We start from the raw sequence: 22,866 nt of genomic DNA on the forward strand, positions 1-22,866 counted from the left end.
CAATGATCTCTATCTTGTTGACAGCCTCAGCAGAATCTAATGATTGAATGGGCCATGGAGGCTGAAATCCTTTCCCCAGCTGAAGGCAGAAGCGCAGTGGCAGGGCAATGTGCCATGTATTGGTACCCGTGAATAAAGAGAAGGCTTCGGGCTGCAGGGCTGTCCATCTTGCTGCTTTTGCCAGCGCTGCATCCACTTAAGAGTTGGGAGGGAAAGCAATGTGTTACTGTGATCAATTCTACAAGCTAGCTTGCCTGTCCCTGGCTGGAGCTATCTTTGCTTAGCAGCTTTATTCCTTTATTGGCTATTGTTTTTGGAGGCCTTCCAGCCCACTGGAGATTGGGATAAACCCTTGTGCTGTTTCCAGTACTTGTATTCCTGTAGGCATCCTTTGCTCCCTGGATCAGGACACTGCAGCCTCTGCGCTAGGCCGGCTGGTGAAGGGCGCCAGGCAGCCTGGCTCGGGCCAGAGCTCTGGTGCAGTCTCCCAGTTCTCCCGGTCAGTGGAGAAGAAGTGGGGGAAAATGGGAAGAAGTGTGTGTACAAAATATATATATATATATCCAACCAATCTACTCGGCATCTGCGTCTTGTGATCCTGAAACCCAAGAGCCCCCCTGACTCAGCAGGTTATTAATAACCCTCTGGCTGTCTTCCCAGTGCAGTGACCGCCAGCCCCAACTTCTCCTTCCTCTCCTCTGGGACAAGGCAATGCATACGCCTGGCAAGATTAGAGGTCCCTGCCTCCCTCCAGGCCTCTGGGCATTGTAGTGTAGCCAGCCGCTGGCTTTCCAGCATAGCATGGGCTGATTGCTACGGGACGTGTATGGTGCTGGCACTAGTTACTGGAGGGATGGAGGCTTCGTTAGTCAGAACTCCAGAGAAGATTCGAGGGTCCATTTGTGTCCAGCAGCCCTAATGATGAGCTACTCTTGAAATGTGTAGGATCTATGAAAACACTCTGCAGCCCAGCTCTCTTCTCTGGGCTAGGGTTAAAGGGGTTTTGGCTAGTGAGATCACAGGAGCAGAATAAGGTTCTTTAGGGACCTGGATCTCCTCTCCTCTGTCTCTGTTTATTCCCTTCCAGGACCTTGCTATGTCTGTGCCCCTTGTGCCTTGCTAACTTGCAATATAGCTACTGCTTTGTCCATTGTCAGGTGACTTGGACTCCTGTCAGTCAGGTCCCATCTGTGGGGCACAGAGACTCAGTTACTCCCTTCAAATTAGAGAAGGTCCAGAGAAGAGCAACAAACATAATTCAAGGTCTAGAAAGCATGACTTCTGAGGGAAGATTTAAAGAACTGGGGTTGTTTAGTATGGAAAAAAAACTGAGAAGGGACATGGTGGTGGTTTTCAAGTACCTAAAAGAGTGTTACAAGGAGGAGGGAGAAATTATTCTCCTTAACCTCTGAGGATAGGATAAGAAACAACGGACTTAAATTGCAGCAAGGGAGGTTTAGTTTGGACATTAGGATAAAGCTTCCTAGCTGTTGGGTGGTGAAACACTGGAATAAATTGTCTAGGGAGATTGTGGAATCTCCCTCAGTGGAGAATTTTAAGAGCAGGTTAAACAAACACCTGCCAGGGATATACCTATACCTATCTCATTGGACTGGAAGGGACCTTGAGAGGTCATTGCATCTAGTCTCCTGCCCTCATAGCAGGACCAAGTACTATACTTGGCAGATTTGCCCCAGATCTCTAAATGGCTCCTCTCAAGGACGGAGCTCACAACTTTGGGTTTAGCAGGCCAATGCTCAAGCCACTGAGCCACCCTTCCCCACATGATGGTACTTTGACCTGCTCAATGCAGGGGGCTGGACTTGATGACCTCTCGAGGTTCCTTCCAGTTCTGTGATTCTGTGGTTACCCATTCATGGGCTGACGGCACCGTTCAACCTGGCAACGAAGGAACACCTTGTGATCAGGCTCCAGCCTCATGCTAAAGTCTTGGGCTTTGAAGGTCTGCAGTGTGATCTGGCACCGCAGGTCGGTCTGGACCAGGCAGCAGGAGTGCCCATCCAATCAGTCCCCAGCTCTCTTAGCCACTGAATTTGAAGCACAAAGAAGAGGCCTGGCTTGCCCGCGGTTACACAACCATCCCAGCAGCTGGAGCTCTGATTTTCTGTTCTTCCCCTTTTCTGTTTTGCCTTTCCCCACTTTGGGTTCCTCCTTTCTGCTCCCTCTGTATTTTACAACACGAGGGCAGGAGCAGCTACCCACAAACAGGAAAGTAACCTCCACTCACCCCTTATGCAATGGAGACGAGATCTGTCCCCTCTCTAGGACCTGACGGAGGGCACTGTTAATCACACAGGGCGGCTAAGAATAGAGCCCTATTCTCCTCACACTCTCCCTCACAAACTCAATGTCCTTTCCAGCCCAGCGAGCCCGGGCAGGCTGCTCTACTCCTCTGCAATGCTCTGGCTGTTTGCTGTGCTCTGCTTTCTGAAGGGGAGACATCTTGGCCACCCCTGCAGCCATTGCTCATGGGGATTGTTCAGACTTGGTGAGCCTCATGCTCCCTTCTGTTTCCTGACTCTCCCCTCTTGCTTTCCTTTTCGCTTCTTGTACATTGGGCCTGATTCTCCCCCGCTGCCCGCTCCACTCCCCTCTGGTTGCAGCAGGTGCAGGGGAAAGTGGTTGTAAGTTCCATTTGTGCTGCCTATGAATTTAGAGCAGCTCCAGGACTGCTCCAGCTTATCTCCTACCTCTGCCCCATGGGCTGGTGAGCACAGCAGAGCTCAAACTCCCTGTGTTTTGGCCTCCCCACAACATGCCCCATGGGGGGGGGGGCTGGTGCAGGGCTGTTACAGCAGTTCTGTATTGCTCTACCAAGGTCATGGCTTCCCTGATAGGGCCTTTTTACGGTCACAGTGTAATGTAAGGGGGCCTTACTATAACAGAGAATCAGCCCAATTGCTTAGGCCTTCCCTTCTGCTCCCCTGCTTCTCTTCTGCCTTGCTGTCTTGGCATTCCCACCACAGCTTCCCCAGTCTCTTCAGCTTCCCTTCCTCTTCCCTCTCGCACCTGTCTGCTCTGTTTCCCTTTCCTTCTCCTCCCCCTACTCCTTGGGCACTGCCCCTGCTCTCTGCCTTCCTGTTCTGCTTTTCTCTCCTCCTTGGCCTCTCCAGGATAGGATTTCCCATAAGGCTGACTCAGTTCCAAGGTGAACAAAGGGTCTCGCTAATAGCTGCAGACCAAGGTCAATAGCGTGTTGGCTACAAGTAGCCATAGACGAATGTTCTATGATGGATGAAGCGGGGGGAGGGAGGGAGAGGGTTACAAACCCTGGGCTGGAGAGTTGGTGAATATTTATAGCAGGGGTAGGGAACCTATGGCCTGGGGGCTGGATCTGGCCCCTGGTTTACCTGTATCTGGTCCCTGAGGTTCAGGGCTCCCCCCCAGCATTGGTAAGCAAGCGCTTACACTCAAGCCTTGTGTCCCCCTTCCCCTGTAGACCCTGTCCTGCAGAGCTGGAGCTCCACACAGCCCACACAGCCCTCCCACCCTGAGCCTGCTCCTGTGCTCTACCACCCTTCCAGACCTACTAACCCCCAACACGCTCCTGAACCTTCACTCCTGCCCAGACCCCACACTCCAAGCCCACTTCTTGGCAGCCCCTCTCACACGCTGAGCCCCTCATTTTTGCCCCACCCCAGAACCTAAAGGAGCCCACAAAATCTGCTACCCGCCCCCCCCCATTCCCCCCCTCCCTCGGCTCTGCTATGTGAAGGAAATGTGAGAAGTGTCTTTCCGCTTCTCAATCGGGCCATGTCAGTGAGGTGTTTTCGTTCTGGGGTTGGCTTTTTTTGCATCTCACTTTGACTGATTTTTCTGTGGTTCAGCACGCCCCCCCACCCCAGCCAAAAACCATTCCCCTCCCCTGATTTAGAGCCAGTGGAAAGGTGACTTTTGGAGGGTGTATTTTGCTGGCTCTCCCCCTGCCAATACTAATAAATCATGGGTGAAGGGGCCAGTGTTCTACTCAGAAGTCTTCAGACTCCCCCACTTAAATGATTCTTTCCTGGAAGCTATTTCTCTTTGTCAAGTTGGGAAGTCAGAATGGTGCTTATGGTCTCTGTAAGGTACCTAGCACCAGTTCCAGGCTGGACTTCCATCACTGGTATGCAGGGCCAGTGCAGCCAACCTGCTAAAAGTGGACTCTGATTCTGGGTGTCTGTTTTCAGATGCCCAACTTCTGGTACCTTGGGCAGAAGTGCTGAATACTTGCCTCTCCCTTTGACTTTTGCTAGAATTCTGGGTACTCGGCGTGTCTGAAAATCAGATGCAAGGCATCTCCCAAACCCAGTGGCACTGTAGAAACCACTGACTGCATTGGCTGTGCTGCTTGGTAGTTTTAACTGTGAAGCCGGACATAAAAGCCTTCCCTTTACACCCACTCTCCAGGAAGTCAACACCCTTGATTCTTGTCTTTCAATTTGTTTCATTTGGTGACCCTAATATATTTTAAATGGAAGTGTGGACCCCTTTGGACATCTTAGACATAGACCCCCAAGGATATGCAAGCCACAGGTTAAAAACCACTGTTCTGTGATAACAACAAATGTTCACAGACCGCAGATCTACGGATATCTGCTTTATATTTGCGAGTATCCGCATCTGTGCATGTCAATGCAGATATCCGCAACTCATATTTGCGGATATAGATGCCGGTGCAGATACAAATTTTGTATCTGCACAGGGCTCTACTGATGGTTAATGATGCAGGAAATGTTAGCTTTCGGGGGGGGGGGGGGGGGGGGGTTGTGTGTGCTTTTAGGATGTGATCCCATCTACCTTTTTAAGGTTGGTTTTGTCACACAGCACCCTCTGGTGGGGAAAGTGTGCATATGTCAGACAAATAGACACTACAAATCCCTCATCCGTTGATGCGACATCTCTTCAAAATGGTGAGGCCAAATTAAGGTGTTTTTATTGATTACTTTAACCAAAATATGTGTATAATATTGTATATCATATACACATATCATTTATATGTATTTGACTGCATCCTCAACACTCATCTTTCAGGTATTACTTGTCTTCATAGAGTGGGAATTCATCCTTGCATTGTTGCCAGAATATGGCCAGCAGTGAACCAATACATCTTTCCACTTCCAAGGCATGGCAGGGCCTAGGTCAGCCTTGGGCTCAGATTAGAGCAGTCCTGAGATGTACCCTAAAATGTTCCCTAACTGCAGAATGCAGAATAGCTGGGGTATAAAACTGGTTTGGCCATTCCACCTTGGACCATTCTTATCCCCCCTAGGCAGAGGGGGGATAGAGTTGACTCAGCATGGCCCATATAAATTTGTACCAAAAGTATTCCTTGGTGATCCTGCGTGAAGCTGAACTGCAGCCCCTTTGTGCCAGTGCCAAAAGCTTTGCAGGGCAACAGTGAATTGGGCCCTTAGATGGTAACCTCCATGGGGCAGAGACTGTGTCTTTGTGATTGTATTCAGCCGGGAGTATCAGCAGCACGAGCCTCCAAAAATCATTAAATGAAATAATTAAGGAAACATTTAAGTTTGAAACAGAAGCTTCTCACTTTATTAAAAGTGGGCAAGTGTTGTGTCATGGTGCAAAACTACTCCTACAAGCAATACTTTTAAAAAAATGAATAAAAAGAATGACTCACAAATCAGAAAGTTTCCAACAAAGATCTTTGCCCGGGGTTTCATCTATACATCAGTCTTGTCCGTGTGTAAATGTAGAAAAACATGCTGTCTGAGCTGTGATTGTCTATTTGAGGCCAGGATTTACTATAGGAGTGGGCAACACAGCCTCCCTCCCTTCAAAAATTGTTGCCCACCCCCAATTTACTATGATGCAGAACACTGAAATAATGCTCTGTTTCACCCCTTCAGAAAGCAACCAGTGTTCACACTGGATGAGTGAACTGAGATATTTCTGAATTGACTTCAGTGATCCTTCTCTAAGCTGGCAGCTGGCATGCGAGAGATGATTCTGAACAATCAGTTGATCATGGCTGAATTCGAAAACGTACACCTGAAGGAAGTCTTGAACATTCGTTTCTGTTACATTTGGAGTAATGAGAGTTTCAATATTTTGAAAATCTCAGGGGGCAGCTGTGTTAGTCTGTATATTTAAAAACGAGTAGTCCTGTGGCACTATTCAAATATTCAAATATTTTGAATAATTCTGTCTTTCTGTTCTAACTGGATGGAATACTGGCCATTGTAAAATCAAATACTTATAAAATCTCTTTGCTGAATTTGGGGAACTGCATTTGTGTGTCCTTATTTACATTTTCTTGGGAACTTTTACTTGACAGCTCAGGCTTTCTAAGTTTCTCCAACATTTCTGGTTTTAGCTGATCAAATGGCTTGAACTGAACTAAGTGGTGTTTCCCTACTAGATGGGCTTTCTGTTGATTAATTGTCTGACATGCAGAATTTCACATAACTTGTTTATCATGTTTAGGACTTTCTGACAGAGAGCTAAACTTTTCCATTTGAGCTGCTATGTCAATGATTTGAGATCTCATTTGGGGATCTTATTCTTTGTATCCTTCACACCTTCCCTAGTTGCACACGGTCAAGGTCATTCTCAGAAACTGAAGCCAATGCTGCCTCATAGAGAGTTCATTTTCTTGGAGAGATGACACAAATACCTAGTGGTGTCCTGAAATATATTGCAATTGTTTAGGTGATTTATGTCACGGCCTCCCCCATGTTTTATTAAAATTGGCTTATGAATATGCATAACTCAAAGATGCTTTAGGCAAAATGCATCACATGACATCTTTTTTAAAGTTACAATCTGCTGAATGTATATATTCTAGTCCTGTGCATGTGTAATTTTTGTAGATGAAGTCAGAAATACAAAGTGTGGATCTATTTATAATTCTAGCTCTGCTAATGGGGGACCAGAAGTAATACTCCAGAGACTTAGTGGCCCAGTGCTCAAGACAATGATCTGCATATGGTTTTGTTTTTCCTGTAAAACCAAACTGTGATTAGTCCTAAAAAGACATGTGGCTAGGACTCCTGATGTTGGAACCCATTTTGGATCTTGTACTTTTCCACTCAAGTAGTAATAGAGATGTAGCCGTGTTAGTCTGGTCTTGCTGAAACAAAAGACAGGACTATGCAGCACTTTAAAGACTAACAAGATGGTTTATTAGGTGATGAGTTTTCGTGGGCCAGACCCACTTCCTCAGATCAAATTGTGGAAGAAAATTGGCATAACCATATATACCAAAGGGATACCTCAGATTTTGATTTGTCGATTTTATGTGTGTTCACTTTTTTTTTTATTGTATCCCTTTGGTGTATATGGTCATGCCAATTTTCTTCCACAATTTGATCTGAGGAAGTGGGTCTGGCCCACAAAATCTCATCACCTAATAAACCATCTTGATACCTGCTGGAAACATCTAAGACTGAATGGAGGAAGGATTTGGCCCAAGGTAGAAGGCTGCCTAGCTTGGCTGCGTCTAGACTGGCAAGTTTTTCTGCAAAAGCAGCTGCTTTTGTGGAAAAACTTGCCAGCTGTCTACACTGGCCGCTTGAATTTCCACAAGAACACTGACTTCCTACTGTCTGAAATGAGTGCTTCTTGCGGAAATGCTATGCTGCTCCCATTTGGGTAAAAGCCCTCTTGTGCAAATGCTTTTGCGCAAGAGGGCCAGTGTAGACAACGCGGTATTGTTTTGCGTTAAAACCATTTGCGGAAAATCATGCCAGTATAGACGTAGCCCTTGTGAAAGAGATGATTAGAATAACTATTAGGGTAAAAATTTGTATGTAACAAGTTTCATGGGCTGTGTCTACATTAGTGCGACCTTCCGCAAAAGCAACTGCTTTTGCACCAAAACTTGCTGCCTGTCTACACTGGCCGTGAGTTCTTGCGCAAGAACACGGACATTCTAATGTATGAAATCAGTGCTTCTTGCGCAAGAACTATGATGCTCCCGCTCAGGAATAAACCCTCTTGTGCAACTGTTCTTGCGCAAGAGACCAGTGTAGACAGGCAACATGAATTTCTTGCGTAAGAAAGCCCTATGGTTAAAATGGCCATCAGAGCTTTCTTGCGCAAGAAAGCGTCTACACGGCATGGATGCTCTTGCGCAAAAGCACATCTCTTGCGCAAAGGCACATGCCAGTGTAGACGCTCTCTTCTGGAAGAGTTTTTGCACAAGAACTCTTCCGCAAAAGAGTTCTTGCGCAAAATCATGCCAGTGTAGACGTAGCCTTAGTGTATTGGGATTAGCTGGCATGCTTTGTTTATTTTGTCTTAGTAACTTACTTTGATCTGCCTGTTTTCACTTGCAATCACTTAAATCCTACTTTTTATACTTAATAAAACACTTTTGTTTATTATCAAGCCCAGTGTAAATAATTATTACCTGGGGTGAGGGAAGCAACCACTGTGCATATATCTCTTTCATTGATAAAGGTTGACCTTATGAGCTTTTTCTGGGTAAAACTTTATACAGAGTAAGATGGATTTATTTGGGATTTTGGTCCTCTTTGGGGCTGCATTCCTGGTGCTGTCAATGGTCATATAGCTGAGCCATCCCAGAGCTAAGCTGGTTCATCATCTGTGTTGCTCTGCTGCAGGGATGTTATCCCAACTCTGTGCCTTGGCTGGGGGAGACCAGAGCTTCTGCAGGACAGGGCGAGGGGGCGGAGGCGCAGAGGACAGATAGGCAGGCTCAGTAGCATCACCAGCACACAGGGTTACAGTCCCAAGGAGACCCCTGTGATCAAACCCATCGCAATTTATTTATGTTTTTTGTAACCTGTTTGACAAAGCTCCTATTCAAACTAGGGGAGTCTTGTGCTTTCAGATGAATTGCTTGTCTCAGAGACTCACAGCAGCCCTCAATTTAGGCACCATTCCTAGGGCATCAGCTCACTGTTTTTTGAGCTATTCTCATCATTGGCCAGCATGAGCTATAGAGGGAAACCAAACTCTGCAGTCTCAGTGGACCCCCAAATGATACAAGACTGGGTAAACCCCTTTCTTTTCCCCAGCCAGTCTTTTCCCTGAGTGGAAATGGGGAAGTGGGTACTGGGGAGAACCTAGGACCACCCTCTACTCCAGGTTCCAGCCCTGGGTCCTGTAATATCAGCTGCCTCTAAAAGTCTCCAACATCAGCTGAGACACAGCTACAAAACCCCTGGGTTACTTCCCCAGCACCTTACTTCTCTCAGGCCCATCCCCCTAGTATCCACTGGTGCTTGCTCTTCCTAGACTCTCTGTAGTGCTCCTTCCATCCTCTCAACTCCCCATGTGCTAACTAATTGCAGAGAAGCTCCTTTTTAACCAGTCTCATGTGGTTCTGTAATAGGCCCCAGGTATTCCAACTAGCCTTGGCTCACTTGATTCTGCAAGCCCACTTAATTAGCTCCAGGTGCTTAATTGCCCTGATTGATTCTGGCAAATTCTCGCTGGTTCTGGATTAGCCCCTGCCAGTTTACCCTGGGAACGGAGATTTACTCAGTCTGGCTATGTCTACACTGGTGGGTTATTGTGCAAATACGGTGTATTTGCGCAAGAATCTGCAGAGCATCTACACTGCCCACCGGCTCTTGTGCAAGGAAATTTACAGTATGGTGTGGTAAGAGACAGCTCCTTGCTCAAGAGCTACACTCTTTTTTAACAGGTGTAAGCCCTCTTTCGCAGGAGCTCTTGTGCAAGAGGGCAGTGTGGACGCTTGGCAGGGAATTCTTGCACAAGAAAGCCCTATGGCTAAAATGGCCATCAGAGCTTTCTTGTGCAAGAGAGCATCCACACAGCTGTGCCTTTGCGCAAGAGCGCCCATGGCAGGCACCTGGCAGTGTGGCTGTTTTCTTGTGCAAGACTTCTTGCACAAGAACCCTTGCACAAGATGTTCTTGTGCAATAAGCCGCCAGTGTAGACATAGCCTCTGAGGCTAATATACCGCCCTTCCATCACTCTCTTGTACCCTTCTGACCTGACCCTGTCACAGCTGTTCCAAGAAGATCTTTTAGAATAGCATTTTCAATAGCGTCCTGACATGCCAAATTCAAAGCATGTCCATAGCAATACATATACGTCGCTTAGGGTTCCGCTGGTTGCACTCTGCCTGCTACACAGCACACAGCCATAGCATTGCCTGTGACAGTTGTTATTCCTTCAGAGTTAGACTCGGTGATATATAAATAATTCCTGATGTGATTACCTCAGTGGCTGCACAATCCATATTGTTTGGGAAGAGCTGATTGTAGAAGCCATTTATGTCATAACCCATTTAAGACTGGCAAAAGCCAATTGCTTTTTGTTGAAGAAGAATGTTGTTTAATTTACCATAATTATATGGCCTTGATCATTGTACACCACTTCCCAGAAACTCCCTCAGAAGTCCCCCTCATGTCATTGACCCATAATTTCCACAGTTGCATTTTGAATAACTGGACTTGTGAATTTGTCTTCACTCTTTTTACAGCCACTTTGAAGTATTGATCATATTCTGTGTTAAACAAAGCAGATGAATACAGTTGCAGTCAATCTCTCCACTTAAGAGTATATTTTCAGATTGTTTCAAACAATGGCCTCACAGTGCAAGTCCTTGACTGGCACAGTGACGTGTTCTACTAGAATTTTCATTAGCATCTTCCTGTTTTCTTCTGAAAGAACTGAAAACTTAGCATGTCCCCAGCTTTCTTAGGGTCAGCTGAAGCATTTCAGCTGCCTTGGTGCCTCTCAAATTTGTCTCAAGCCTTTTTCCAATTAGGGAACTCTGTGAAAGTTTCACCTCGGACTTAGTCAAAAGTATTTTTGCATCTAAAAGGCTGTACAATTGTAGCAACAAAGTGCTCTGTCGCTGGCTTCAGAATAATGTTGCCACTGAGGTTATCAACCAGGATGAGCAGGAAGAACGGCCCTGTTGTCTAAAGCGACACATAAGGTAAAACTTATGTCATGAAATGGTTGACGAGGCATCTCAGATGTACCAATGGTATCAGATAACTGGCATTTGGTTCTTGTTGAAAGGACGACAGCAGGATGATTCCTAACAGTTCTGCTGCCCTACACAGCCCAAGCACCTGCACCCCTCCACGAGGGTCACTCAAGGGCTGTGGGGCAGGAGTTGTGGGAGGCAGTAGGGCAAGGAGGCAACAGGGATCAGGCCTGCCCCCATACTCACCCAGCGATGTTGGAAGTGGGGCGACTGGCCCCACCCTACTCCATTCCTGCAACTCTCGCCATGTTACTTAGGGGTGGTAGGCTTTTGGAGGAAGGGATGGAACATTTCCACCCCATCCCCCCCACCCACTGGCAGCAGGAAATGGAGCGATGCACCTGGAAGCCATTGGAGCAGGCTGGGGCTAGGGCAGGGTTGCTCTGCTTCCCACTGCTGCTGGTGAGTGTAGGAGTGGGTCTGATCCATGTTGCTAGCATCAGGACCCCCAATAATCTCCCAGACTGCATCACTCAGGGGAGGGGGATTGGGAGAAGGAGTGGAATGGTAATGGGGTGGGGGTGGGAAGCAATGGGGTGGGGCAGGAGTTTAGGGGGTAAGGTGGGGCAGGGATGAAGAAGGGGAAGAGCTGTGGGTTGTCCTAGGCTCTGCACCCTCCCTAGGGAAGGCCCTGCTGGGCACAGCCTCTGGGTTGGGGGCTGCTCAGGGGATGTGGCTGGTTGCTGGAGCTGGCACTGTCCCATGTGCAGCATGCAGCTGCCCAAGGCACTATGAAATGTGAAAAATGCCCCCAATTTCATGGTGCTCCATGCATATTTTGCATATTGGTAGGGATGGCCTTGGATGACAGACAGGTTAGTGCTATAACTGCAGGAATAGCCCCACTGGAAGTGTAGTAGCTTCCTCCTCTTTAGTCAGCTATGTTTCAAGCGATTTCATGTAGGCACCTTGCAAATGGATGCTTTGGGTTTTTTGCTTTGCTCAGTCACTGCTCACTTGGGAAGAATGGTGTGGAGATGCAGAAGGAAAAAAACAACCTGGTAACCTCAAACACTGAGTTGGCCTTGTGATTTTATACAGTTGTTGCTTTCCTTGCAGGGCAGTCTAGAATGTAGTAGAGTGAAGAAAGAGAACACACCTTGTCATGAATAGGAGCTGTTAAGAAGAGTCTGACTTACCTGGAGAGTGAGGAAAGGGTTAAGCAACTCTGCAGATACACCTGAGGGCATTCAGCTAATGAAATGCAGATAGGAATTTCAAACCAAGAGAGGGTGGGTTTTTTCCCTCTCTCTTCCTTTGTTTTGAGATCAGACCAGTTTTCCCCACATAACAAGGGAGACAGGCTCTCCCAGGAATGGACTCCTTGAAATGTGTAAGTAGGGAAAAGTTTATACATTCCATCAGGTTTCATTGTTTTCCTTGTTTGGGGGTTTGGAAATCATGTCTCTTTTGTAACTAAGGATTACAGCCCAGGGATTCTCCCTGAGTTTATTTCACTCCGTGGCTGTTTAACACCCAGTCATTTACTATACTTGCAACAGTAGTCTTGTTTTGATTAACTGGTATTGGTTGATTTTTGTGTCCTTAAACCTACATATCTAAGTTAACCAAGAGGAGAAGACACCCATTGTTCTCTATGGATTCCCTATGTTTGTTTTCCCAACTCCAAGCAAACCGGAGGTTGGGGCAGGGAGGCGGGGAGAGCTTTGCCTCAGGGAAGTGATTCCAAGTGGTCTCTTCCCAGTAAGAAGGTTTATTTTTTTTATTTCTTTTTTTTTTTAATTCAAATTGACACTGGGTGGTGGCAGCAAATTTTTTTCTTAGATCTCAGGGAAACTGAGACTGGACAAGTTTGTCTCTGGAAGTTACAGAGACAGGTTCTTACAGAGTTTATTCTGCTAGCCAGACCCTATGTCTACACTTTGAGTGCCAGTTTGGGGAACTGAGCCATGACACACCTGATCCTTTGATTACACTGGGAAATAACTGTTTTTCTGTTTTGGTAAATGCTGCTGGGCGTACCCAGAGTTGGAAGCCAATGTGTTACCCTTCCGCCTCGGCCAGCATGTACTTTGCTAGAGACTAATTGAATGTTCACTCCCTGTTATGCCAGTCTGTCTTCTTCATCAGCCAACTTCTCAAGTCTCTCTCAGCCCAAACCTTGCGTAGCCAGTAACAAACATGAACTCTAGTTCTGCACTCCTCAGAGATGTTTCTCTGCAATGCACAGCCCCTGCAATGTACCATGTCACAGGAGGTATTGTGTTTGCTGTTCTTTTAAAGAGTCAGTACAGCTCATTATCTTAACAGGAGTAAATACACGCTTTCCTTCAAGCACAGCACTGAGTTGGTTTACAATAAAAAAACAGGTTTATTAACAAAAGGATGTAAGCTAATGTAGTGGGGCTCAATCTTTTTCATTTGTGGACCCCTAAAAATTTCAAATGGTGGTGTAGACCCTTTACAAATCTTGGACGTGATCTGTGAATTCCCCATTGGTCTGTGTACCAAAGATTGAGAACCAATGGACTAAGGGGTACCAAGTAGCAGGGGTAAAGATAGAAATAGTTACAAAGTTATTGCCATGGAGTTATTTCACTCCATGGCTGTTTAACACCCAGTCATTTACTAATACTTGAACTATGTTTTAGTCTGTGAGATGCATGTTTTAACTTTCAATCTCACAAGATGCAATCATAGTTAAGATGCTTTCTTTCCCCCTCCCCACGACAATCTCCTTTCCAGCCTGTCCAGGATCCATCAGAGATTGGATCCCTTGGTTGCCTTCTTTCCTAAGGTGAAGGATCAAGATGGAATCTCTCTCTGTCCTTGTATCCCCAAAGGGATTATCTTTGTCTTACAAATTAGGAAGCCCTCAAGGGTGCTCAGGTTGGCTTTGCTTGTTGGGAGCTGAATCCAAGTCAATTTTATAGTCTCTCATGAGTTTTACAATGTACATGCCCTTCCTACAACCGCCAATACAAATGAATAGCTCATCGTCCATGTCTCTGGTCACATCTGGATCTCTTAGCCTCTAAGCCAGAGATGTTTTTCTTCCCTTTTGACTGGAAAAAAAAACTGATTTTGCCTCCTTTGTCTGCATACAGTTTCCAAAACATAATATTAGTGAGTATTCATAAGTTCATCTATAATGTTATTGTGACGTAGTGTGGGTACCTTGCTGGTTGCTAGGCTTGGGCTGTGGGTGACCCCCACTGGCTGCTGTCTGTACCATGGCCCAGCCGAGTAGCTGATGGGACAGGGAGGTAACCTGTTCTACCAGTTACCCCCCAGGGAGAGGAACAAAGGAAGGTGGAATGCCGCCCCTGGCTGGGGGCAGGGCTGGAAGGGACGGGTCTTTAGTGGCTGTCTGGGAAGTAGGGGAGAAGGAGCTAGGGAGGGGGCTGGGATTGTAGGGCCCAGCCACCCCCCATCTCAAGGGGGGGCACTGAGGCCTCATAGCCCCAGTTCCTGTAACCAGATTACATCTGTGCTGTGCTGTATCCTGGAGAAGCAATAAACTCCCTCTATTCTACTGGCTGGTGGAGTCTGTCCGTGCCATTACGGGGGTGCAGGAGGCGGGAAACCCCAACCTGCCGCCACAGTTATTACAAACATTTCACAAGGATAGTAATAACCAGAATGGTGTTAATTTTCCAGTGAGGTATCACATGATTCAGATACCGATTATAAAAACAGAGAGTTGGGGTATATTGAGCTAGTCAGGCCCGCTGAAACTCACTGCTACCTACGAGAGAGCCCCTTGCCATCTGGCATAGGGATGCTCTTCAGGTCACAGTGATCCCCTGGTTCATCTCCCACCCAGTGATTTCAGCAGGAAGACTATAAATAAGATGGCCCTTTGACTCCCAGACATGATGGCAGAGGCGTAGTGAAGGGGGGGCATTTGCCCCCGGGTGCTGCTCCAGGGGGACGCTGGGCTGGGCTGGGAGTGAAGCGCACCCTGCTTTGGCCCACGTGATGCTTTTGAACAGCCAACTCCCGGTCTCTAAGTGCTCCCGGCTTTCTACACGCTGTGAGCTGAGGCAGCAGGGCCAGGTGGCAGCAGTAGCCACTTTAAAGGTTAGAATCTCTTACCGAGCTGTTCCGTTCCTCCCGTGCCTGGCTGGGGGGGGAGGGAGCAGGACAAAGGATTTGATGGGGGGGGCGCTCCCAGCACTGGGGGGGGCTCATTCAGGGGGAGGGGTGAGTGCTTTGGGATGGGGCACGGGGGGGGGGGAGACTGGCTCTGTGGGAGGTATGAGTGCATTGGGATGGGGGGATGCTGGTGAGGGGCTTGCTCTGGGGGGAGGGGTGGGTGCATTGGGGTTACTTTTAATTTTTTTAAATACAAGATACTTTATAACAAAAGGAAAAACTTAAAAAAATAATCTGGTTACATTTTAAAGATTAACAAACATATATAGATCAGGCATGTCAAACTTGAAGGCCACTGAGGGCCACAAATGAAAACTGATAGCTTTCAGGGACACCAAAGAAAATGTACTTCCATTGGAAAATTGTAATTATTTATTATTATAGATTATGTTTTAGGTATATTTTATAATATTTTTATAATTATAATATAATTAATATATTTTATAATCTAATATTATAATAATATAATATTATTAGGTATATTTTATAATATTTTTCAGGTCTTGTTTTAATAATACAATAATTTGATGTGTAAAATTGTTATTTACTCATAAAATAATGTTTAATTTAAATATAAATTTAGGGTACTTTTAAATTTTGTATATGACACATAACTTGTTTCGTTGAAATAAAAACAAGTATAGACCATGGTCAATCAACTAGAACAGTATTCTGTGAAAATTTCACATACTTTGTAATTTTGAGATTTTGCATAAACATATACTGTAATTATTCGTGCAATTTCAAAAAATTGACATATTTGATATAAAATTAATATACATGTTGTGATTTTATTTAGAAATAAATAAATAAAAACCAAAACATTAACAAAATATCCCCCTCCACTGCCCCAGAGCCAGGCACTTCCATATCCCCACTCTAACCCAATGCCTCCTCCCTCCCCCAGCCCCAGGCACTCCCAGCCCCTCCCCCCATAGCTAATGCCTGGGTCCCAGAGCCAGTGTCGCTGCCGCCACACATTTCTTCCTCAGGCGCTGGGGAGACGTGAGCACAGCAGCCAGCTGTGAGCAGGCACTTGATGCCTATGCAGAGCAGCCCAGCTAGCCGTGGTCTGCATTCGGCCACGTGCTCCGAGCGGCCAGTGGGCCACACTTTATTCTTTTATAAAAATTTCAATTTTTCACAAAAAATTTCGCCAGAAGCCTGTTTGACATGCCTGATGTAGATGGTATCATGAGCTTTTGTGGGCACAACCCACTTCCATCCACGAAAGCTCATGAAACCATCTACATAAAGGGTGGGCAATAATTTTTGCCTGCAAGCCACTTCAGAAATGTTTGAACTAGCCCTGGGTCACCATGGAAGGGGCGGGGACTAAACAGGAAGGGGTGGGGCTACCCAGACCATGATTGGCCCCTTTGCCCCCTCCTTCCCACTAGGCACCCATGTCTCTGGTAGGGCAGGAGGAGGCTTTGTGAGCTCCCCCACCCCCAGGCCAATCAAGGCTTGAAGGTGGGGGAGCCCGGGAAGCCTCCTCCTGCCTTGCGAGGAGTACGTGGTGCTTGGAAGTGCCGTGTGCTGCTCGCTGGGTGGGGGCAGAGCAGAGAAAACTTCATGTGCTCTCCCACCCCAAGCCCTAATTGGCCTGGGGGCGGGGGAGCAGCTGGACCTACACAGACCGAATCTGACCCATGGAGGCCCTTTTGCCTACTTCTGATCTACGGCTACGTCTACATTGGCATGATCCTGTGCAAATACTCTTTAACGCAAGAGTTCTTGCTTTAAAGTATTTGCGCAAGAGAGCGTCTATAGTGGCATGTGCCTTTGCACAAGAGATGTGCTTTTGCGCAAGAGCATCCGTGCCAGTGTAGACGCTCTCCTGTGCAAGAAAGCTCTGATGGCCATTTTAACCATCGGGCTTTCTTGCACAAGAAATTCATGTTGCCTGTCTACACTGGCCTCTTGCGCAAGAACAGTTGCTTATTCCTGAGCGAGAGCATCATAGTTCTTGCGCAAGAAGCACTGATTTCACACATTAGAACGTCAGTGTTCTTGCACAAGAACTCCCCACCAGTGTAGACAGGCAGCATGTTTTTGCGCAAAAGCGGCCGCTTTGGTGCAGGATCACACCAATGTAGACACAGCCTACATGTTTTGTTAGTCTTTAAAGAACTACTAGACTGTTTTGTTGTTTAAGTTTTTCCTGTTCCAGACTAACTCAGCTACCCCTCTGAAGCTTATAAAAAAGGTTCTATACTATTCCATTCCTTTTTGTCTCTCTGTTTCCTTTCTCCTTTGGAGAGTTGGGCAGGCAGGAGTTTTGGGTAAAATGTATCAGACATACACAAAGTGCCCACTCTACCTCAGCTGGTGCTGGATAATCAGAGCCTAAATTCTAAAGGAGTTGGCATTACTGATGTGATAGATCACCCCACGTTTTGTTGCCCATTTTCCATCTTCCAGTCATAGCAGAGACTTGGGATTAACGTGGCTTTCTCAACTAAAAGTCTTATACATGTTCGGATGTTGTGATTGTGAACACCTGGAGAGGCAGTCTGCTCAAGGCAAAGTTGGCCTTGAATCTTGATATCGATGGCTTCAGTTGAATAGCTTGTGTGAAATTTGGAAGAGCAGCTCAAAGACACCTCTCTCCTTTACCTAAGGATAGAATCTCATGGCAGCCTGAAGGAAAAAGTCCCTATGGCAGACAGAAAGCCACGCTTGCAGGGTATCCTCAGCCTTAGGTTACTTATTGCTTCAAGTGCCTTCAAGAAAGTGAGGGTATGTGTTGTGTGTTAGTTTTATTTAAAAGTTTTTTGGAGTGTTGTTTTAACAGGTAAGAGGTTATTTCAATCTCTTACATTGATAACTCTTGTGTAGTTTTTTGCTGTGCGATAATGTGAAAAACAATTAGGTTAACTTGGTAAGCAAATGGGCAGTTAGGAAACATTACAGATTGCTTATAATAAATGTATTGGGTATCTTGTTAGTCTTTAAAGTGCTACATAACTTTTTTTCTTTTTGTTTTACCAAGATTCAACTAACACGGCTACCTCTCTATTACAATAAATTTGATATGCTCAAAATCTTTTGTATTTTTATTCATTAAAGCAATGTGTTACTCATTTGCTATAACAGTGATTTTAAATGCTTGAATGAAATATAGTAATGAAATTCATATTTAGGTTGTATAACATTAACTTTGTTCATGTTTTATAATTAAGAATTTGACATTTTTTATGTAAAAGACATGAACCTAATGAAAACGGGATATGAACAAATTAAAGAGAAAAAATATTTAACAGAATGTAAACCACAAAACTATATAATTTATGTGTCTGTAGTTAGTAAAATAAATAATTCATTAAACAATAAATATCCTCAGAGGTGGATTATTTACAGTGGTGTAGTGAGGAGGGCACGGGGGAGGGGAAGTGGCCCCTGGGTGCCACACTAGTGAGGTGCCAGTATAGTCCTCCTGCACTCCCTCATCATCCCTCTGCTCACCTGCTCCTCCTCTGCCTGCCACCACCAGATGGAGCTACCTCCTCCCCACCTTTCTGTCCCCAGCCTGACTCCCTCCACCTCTGCCAAAGGGTTAGTGTGTGCGGGACCCAGCCCCAAACTGGAGGAGGTTGGGTAAGACATGGTACAAGCTCCCCCCACTCCTCCCAGGGTCGAGCTCAGCTATGGGCCAGGTTTTGTGCCCCACCATTTGGCGGGGGGGGGGGGGGGAGCACCAATTTTGCCTTTGCCCCCGGGCACATAACACCCTCGCTATGCGTCTGCATGATGGGACAGGGGTGAGACAAGCCAAAGGATCCTGAACTCCATGATACCTAGCCTTCTCCCTCCACTCCCCCCCCCCCTCCCACACACGTGAGAAGAGCACATTGAACATTGTCTATTTTTCTCCTTCCAGTCCCCAGCACATCAAGACACCCTGGGAGTCAGCCCCACCAACTGGCTGGACTCATCCCATGTCTCTCTAAAGACAAGGGATCAAAAGTTCTACTTCACAGAAAGAGAGAAGGCAGGAAACAACCTGCCTGGCTGAAGAAAGAGCAGGAGAGGCACAGACGGCTAGGCCTCACCCACGCATGCCGAATTCCCCTTTAGCAGGAGAGGAGACCTTGCTTGATGAGCTGTTTCCCAGAAAGGAGACGGAGCCTGCTGCAGGGGAGATCTTCAACCCAGCCAGATTTACCAAGAGCTAGCAGGGTCACAATGTTATGGAGCACATGGCAGGGTGCCACCACAATGGGAGTCTTGCTTGCCTGAGGTTTAACCTAGTTAGCAGACTGTGGAACCTTCCCTCCTAATGCCCAAAAGCACATTCTACCACCCCTCTGCACATCCTCAGCCTGTAGTTGAACTGCTCCTTGCTGCAGGGCAGGCTGACCATGTACAGCTTCATGAGCCACCAGAGGAAGAAGTAGTCTGGGTCTCCAAGGATCACTATTGGCATTTCAACATCTCCAATTGTAATTTTCCAGTTGGGGAAAAAAGCTCCAGCTTGTACCTTGCTGAATAAGAAAAGTTCCTAAAGATGTGCGTGTCATCCACCTTTCCCGACCATCCCACACTGATGTCAGTGAAAGGACCCTTGTGATCCACCAGCCCCTGCAGCACCATCGAGAAGTACCCTTTCTGTACTTCTTTGCTAGGTGTTTGGGTGCCAGAATGGGAAATGTGCATTCCATCTATCACCCCACCATAATTAGGGAACCCCAGCTCAGCAAAGCCCTATACTATATCCTCCATGTTTATCAGAGTCACTACCCTCCACAGAAGAAAGGTACCGATTGCCTGGGCTACATGGATCACAACAGCACTCACTGTAGATTTCCTCACTCCAAATTGATTCCCAACTGACCGGTAGCTATCTGGCATTGCACACTTCCACAGAGCTATTTCCACTAGCTTTTCTACTGCCAGAACACGTCTGATTCTGGTATTCTTGTGCTTCAAAGCAGGGAAAAGAAATTCACAAACTTCCAGGAAAGTGACCGTACGCATGCAAAGGTTTTGCAGCCCCTGCTGATCATCATATACCTACCTCGCAGTGCTGTCCCACTAGTCTGTGCTTCTCTCACGGCACCAGAACCGGCATTCTACTGCATCCAGAGGATCAAATGCCAGCAGCATTTGCAATTCGCTCAATTCAAGTGCTTTGCAGAAGAATATGTTCGTGGCCTCCTGATATTCTTTGTTACGGCGGACTCTGGATAAGTTCTGGACATACTCCAGCATTAGGCACATCAAAATTTACATCAGCATCATAAAGCTTTGCTGCTGAACAAGATCCACAATGGGATCCCTGCTCACACTGCGATGGCGTCTGCGCAGATAACTAACAAAAGAAAAAAGGGCGCGAACAGACTGCTTGCTGTTGCAGGGGAGAGGGAGGAAACAAGTGCATTAAGAGCCATTGATGACATGTACCCAGAGTCACCAGCTGCACAGTTTTGATCCCAGCATGCACTGGGAGTATAATCCAGAATGCAAAGGAGAGCACACACTGTGGAATAACTACCCACAATGCATTGCTCTCAAAGTCAAGAATAGTCACCCTGCCAGGCACACACACTTAGAACTACAGTGTGTCCTTGCATAGGGACATGCACTTTCAACTTTACAAAATCAGGTGCTAAAAAATTGACGTTAAGGTCGAATTTATTATCTCATAGCGTAGACATAGCGCGAGAGTACCCTGATCATACATGTCTTTGTGGAATTGATGTATGGAGTGCAGAAGCAATAGTTCCCCTGAAAGTCTTGTCTATTGCATGATTTTTTTGAGTCCTCACCTGGGCCGCATTATGACTTTCATGGGCCCTAGGCACTTTTGCCTTCATGGGCCCTTTCCTCCATAAAAAAAATATTAAAAATTATTTTTGATATAACTTTAAATACTTCAACATTTTTTTTTTCTGTTTTAGGCAAAATTTAATAGATTTTCGTGGGCCCTAAAAATTTCATTTTTTTCTGATGTGAGAAAAAATTTAAACATTTTCTTCGACCCTCAACGTTCTTTTTTTTTTCTTCTGATTTTAAAAGAAATTAAAACATTTTCGTGGGCCCCTAAAAGTACCGTGGGCCTTAGGCACTGTGCCTACTGTGCCTAATGGATAAGTAGGCCCTGGTCCTCACCTCAGCCCGCTCCTCTCCCACTGGTTTCAGCAGCGTCCATGACATTTGTGACCACTTCATAAGAGTGGATGGATGAGCAATGATTTTGTTTAAGTGCTGTGGTGATGGGGGACACACTATATAAATGAATGTATTATTATCTTTTGCTTGTTTATTTCACCTGCTTGAACTCTACACTGGGGTTTATTAATTGGCACTTATATTCCCCGGGCTTGAAATGTTTCCTTGGAAATGAACACTAGACCTTCAGAGAACTGCTTATTATAGCACCAGGTGTGCATGAAACTGAGTACACTCTAGTGTAACCCAAGTGAGTCACTCTCTTAAGATTTGGGTACTGGTGACTGCACTAATGATCACAGAGGCTATGTCTAGACTACAGAGTTTTGGTGGAAAAACTGATGTTTTTCCAATAAAACCTGAGTTACATCCACACTGCAAGTGCGCTCTTTCAACTGTAAATTGAAAGAACAGAGGGGGTTTTATGCAATTGATATTCCTCTTTCTACGAGGAAGAAGCCTTTTTGCAAAAGAGCTCTTTTGCAAAAAGGCGTGTGTGAACGGGGAAGAGGGGATTTTGTGCAAGAAAAGGCCTCCAGGAAAAAGCACAGGTGCCCTGGTGGCCACTCCATACCAGCTAATCACAACTGTTCAGGTGGGCATTAAACAGGTCCCTGCTGGGATCCAGGTGGCCGGTGTAGGGTTTCATTCGCCAGGGCATTAGTGGGTATGCTGCATCCCCCACTATGCACAGTGGCATGTGCATGTCGCTGACCACAAAGTCCTGGCGTGAGAAAAAGGTGCCTGCCTCCAACTTTCCATAGAGGTTTCTAACACTTGGGCATCATGTGCCATGCTCTTTGACCACCCCATAAAAATGTCTGTAAATTGTCCCCGGTGGTCCACCAGTGCCTGAAAGACAATAAAAAGTAGCCCTCCCGATTAATGTACTGGGCCGCTCGATGGTCTGGTGCTCGGATGGGGATGTGTGTCCCATCGATGGCTCCCCTGCAGTTGGGGAACCTCAGGGCAGCAAATCTGACCACGGTTGCATCCAGGTCCTCCAGATGGACAACACTCTGCAGCAGCAGGGAGTTGATGGCCCTCACCACCTGCAGAAGGAGACAAACAAACACACAAAGCAGAGAATGAGAGAGGGGGTGCATGAGTTCTTGGGAGGTGCCCTTCCCCCTCCCCTCTTCTTCACCCCCCCAAACACCCCAGGACCCACCTTCTATGAGGCCGCTCTCCCGCCCTCCCGCCCCCGGCAGCAGGGCTGTGTCAGGGCGGGACAGCACAAGCCTCTGGGGACAGGGCTTTCCCACTCCCCCCACCTCACCCCCCACAGTCCCAAGCCCCCCTTCCCGAGGGTCCCCCTTATCCAACACTCTCCCCTCCCCCCATGCGGGGACTGCAGCCTAAGAGCGCCTTACCTCCATAAGGAGAGCCCTGATGGTGGACTTCCCCACCCCAAACTGGTTGCCCACTGATGGGTAGCTGTCTGGGATGGCCAGCTTCCAGAGGGTGATTGCGACCCACTTTTCCAGGGGGATGGCGGGCCGCAGGTGGGTGTCACGTCTCCGGAGGGCGGGGGTGAGCCAGGCACAGATCTCTAGAAAGGTGGCCTTGCGCATTCCAAAATTTTGCAGCCACTGCTGGTCATCCCACTGCTCCAG

General features: G+C 46.7%; 1 protein-coding gene across 1 annotated transcript in view; it reads left to right on the plus strand.

Annotated features, from left to right (window-relative positions):
- The window catches only part of LOC112546662 (inactive phospholipid phosphatase 7), a 79,964-nt gene extending 57,410 nt beyond the window's left edge, over window positions 1–22,554 (plus strand). The window contains exon 6 of the mRNA XM_075905434.1: window positions 18,960–22,554. Within this exon, the coding sequence (XP_075761549.1) occupies window positions 18,960–19,156 (197 nt within the window). The 3' untranslated portion in view covers window positions 19,157–22,554. The remainder of the gene's footprint in view (window positions 1–18,959) is intronic.
- The last annotated feature ends 312 nt before the right edge of the window (window positions 22,555–22,866 follow it).

This window comes from Pelodiscus sinensis, chromosome 22, assembly GCF_049634645.1.
Source record: "Pelodiscus sinensis isolate JC-2024 chromosome 22, ASM4963464v1, whole genome shotgun sequence".
Taxonomy (NCBI): domain Eukaryota; kingdom Metazoa; phylum Chordata; order Testudines; family Trionychidae; genus Pelodiscus; species Pelodiscus sinensis.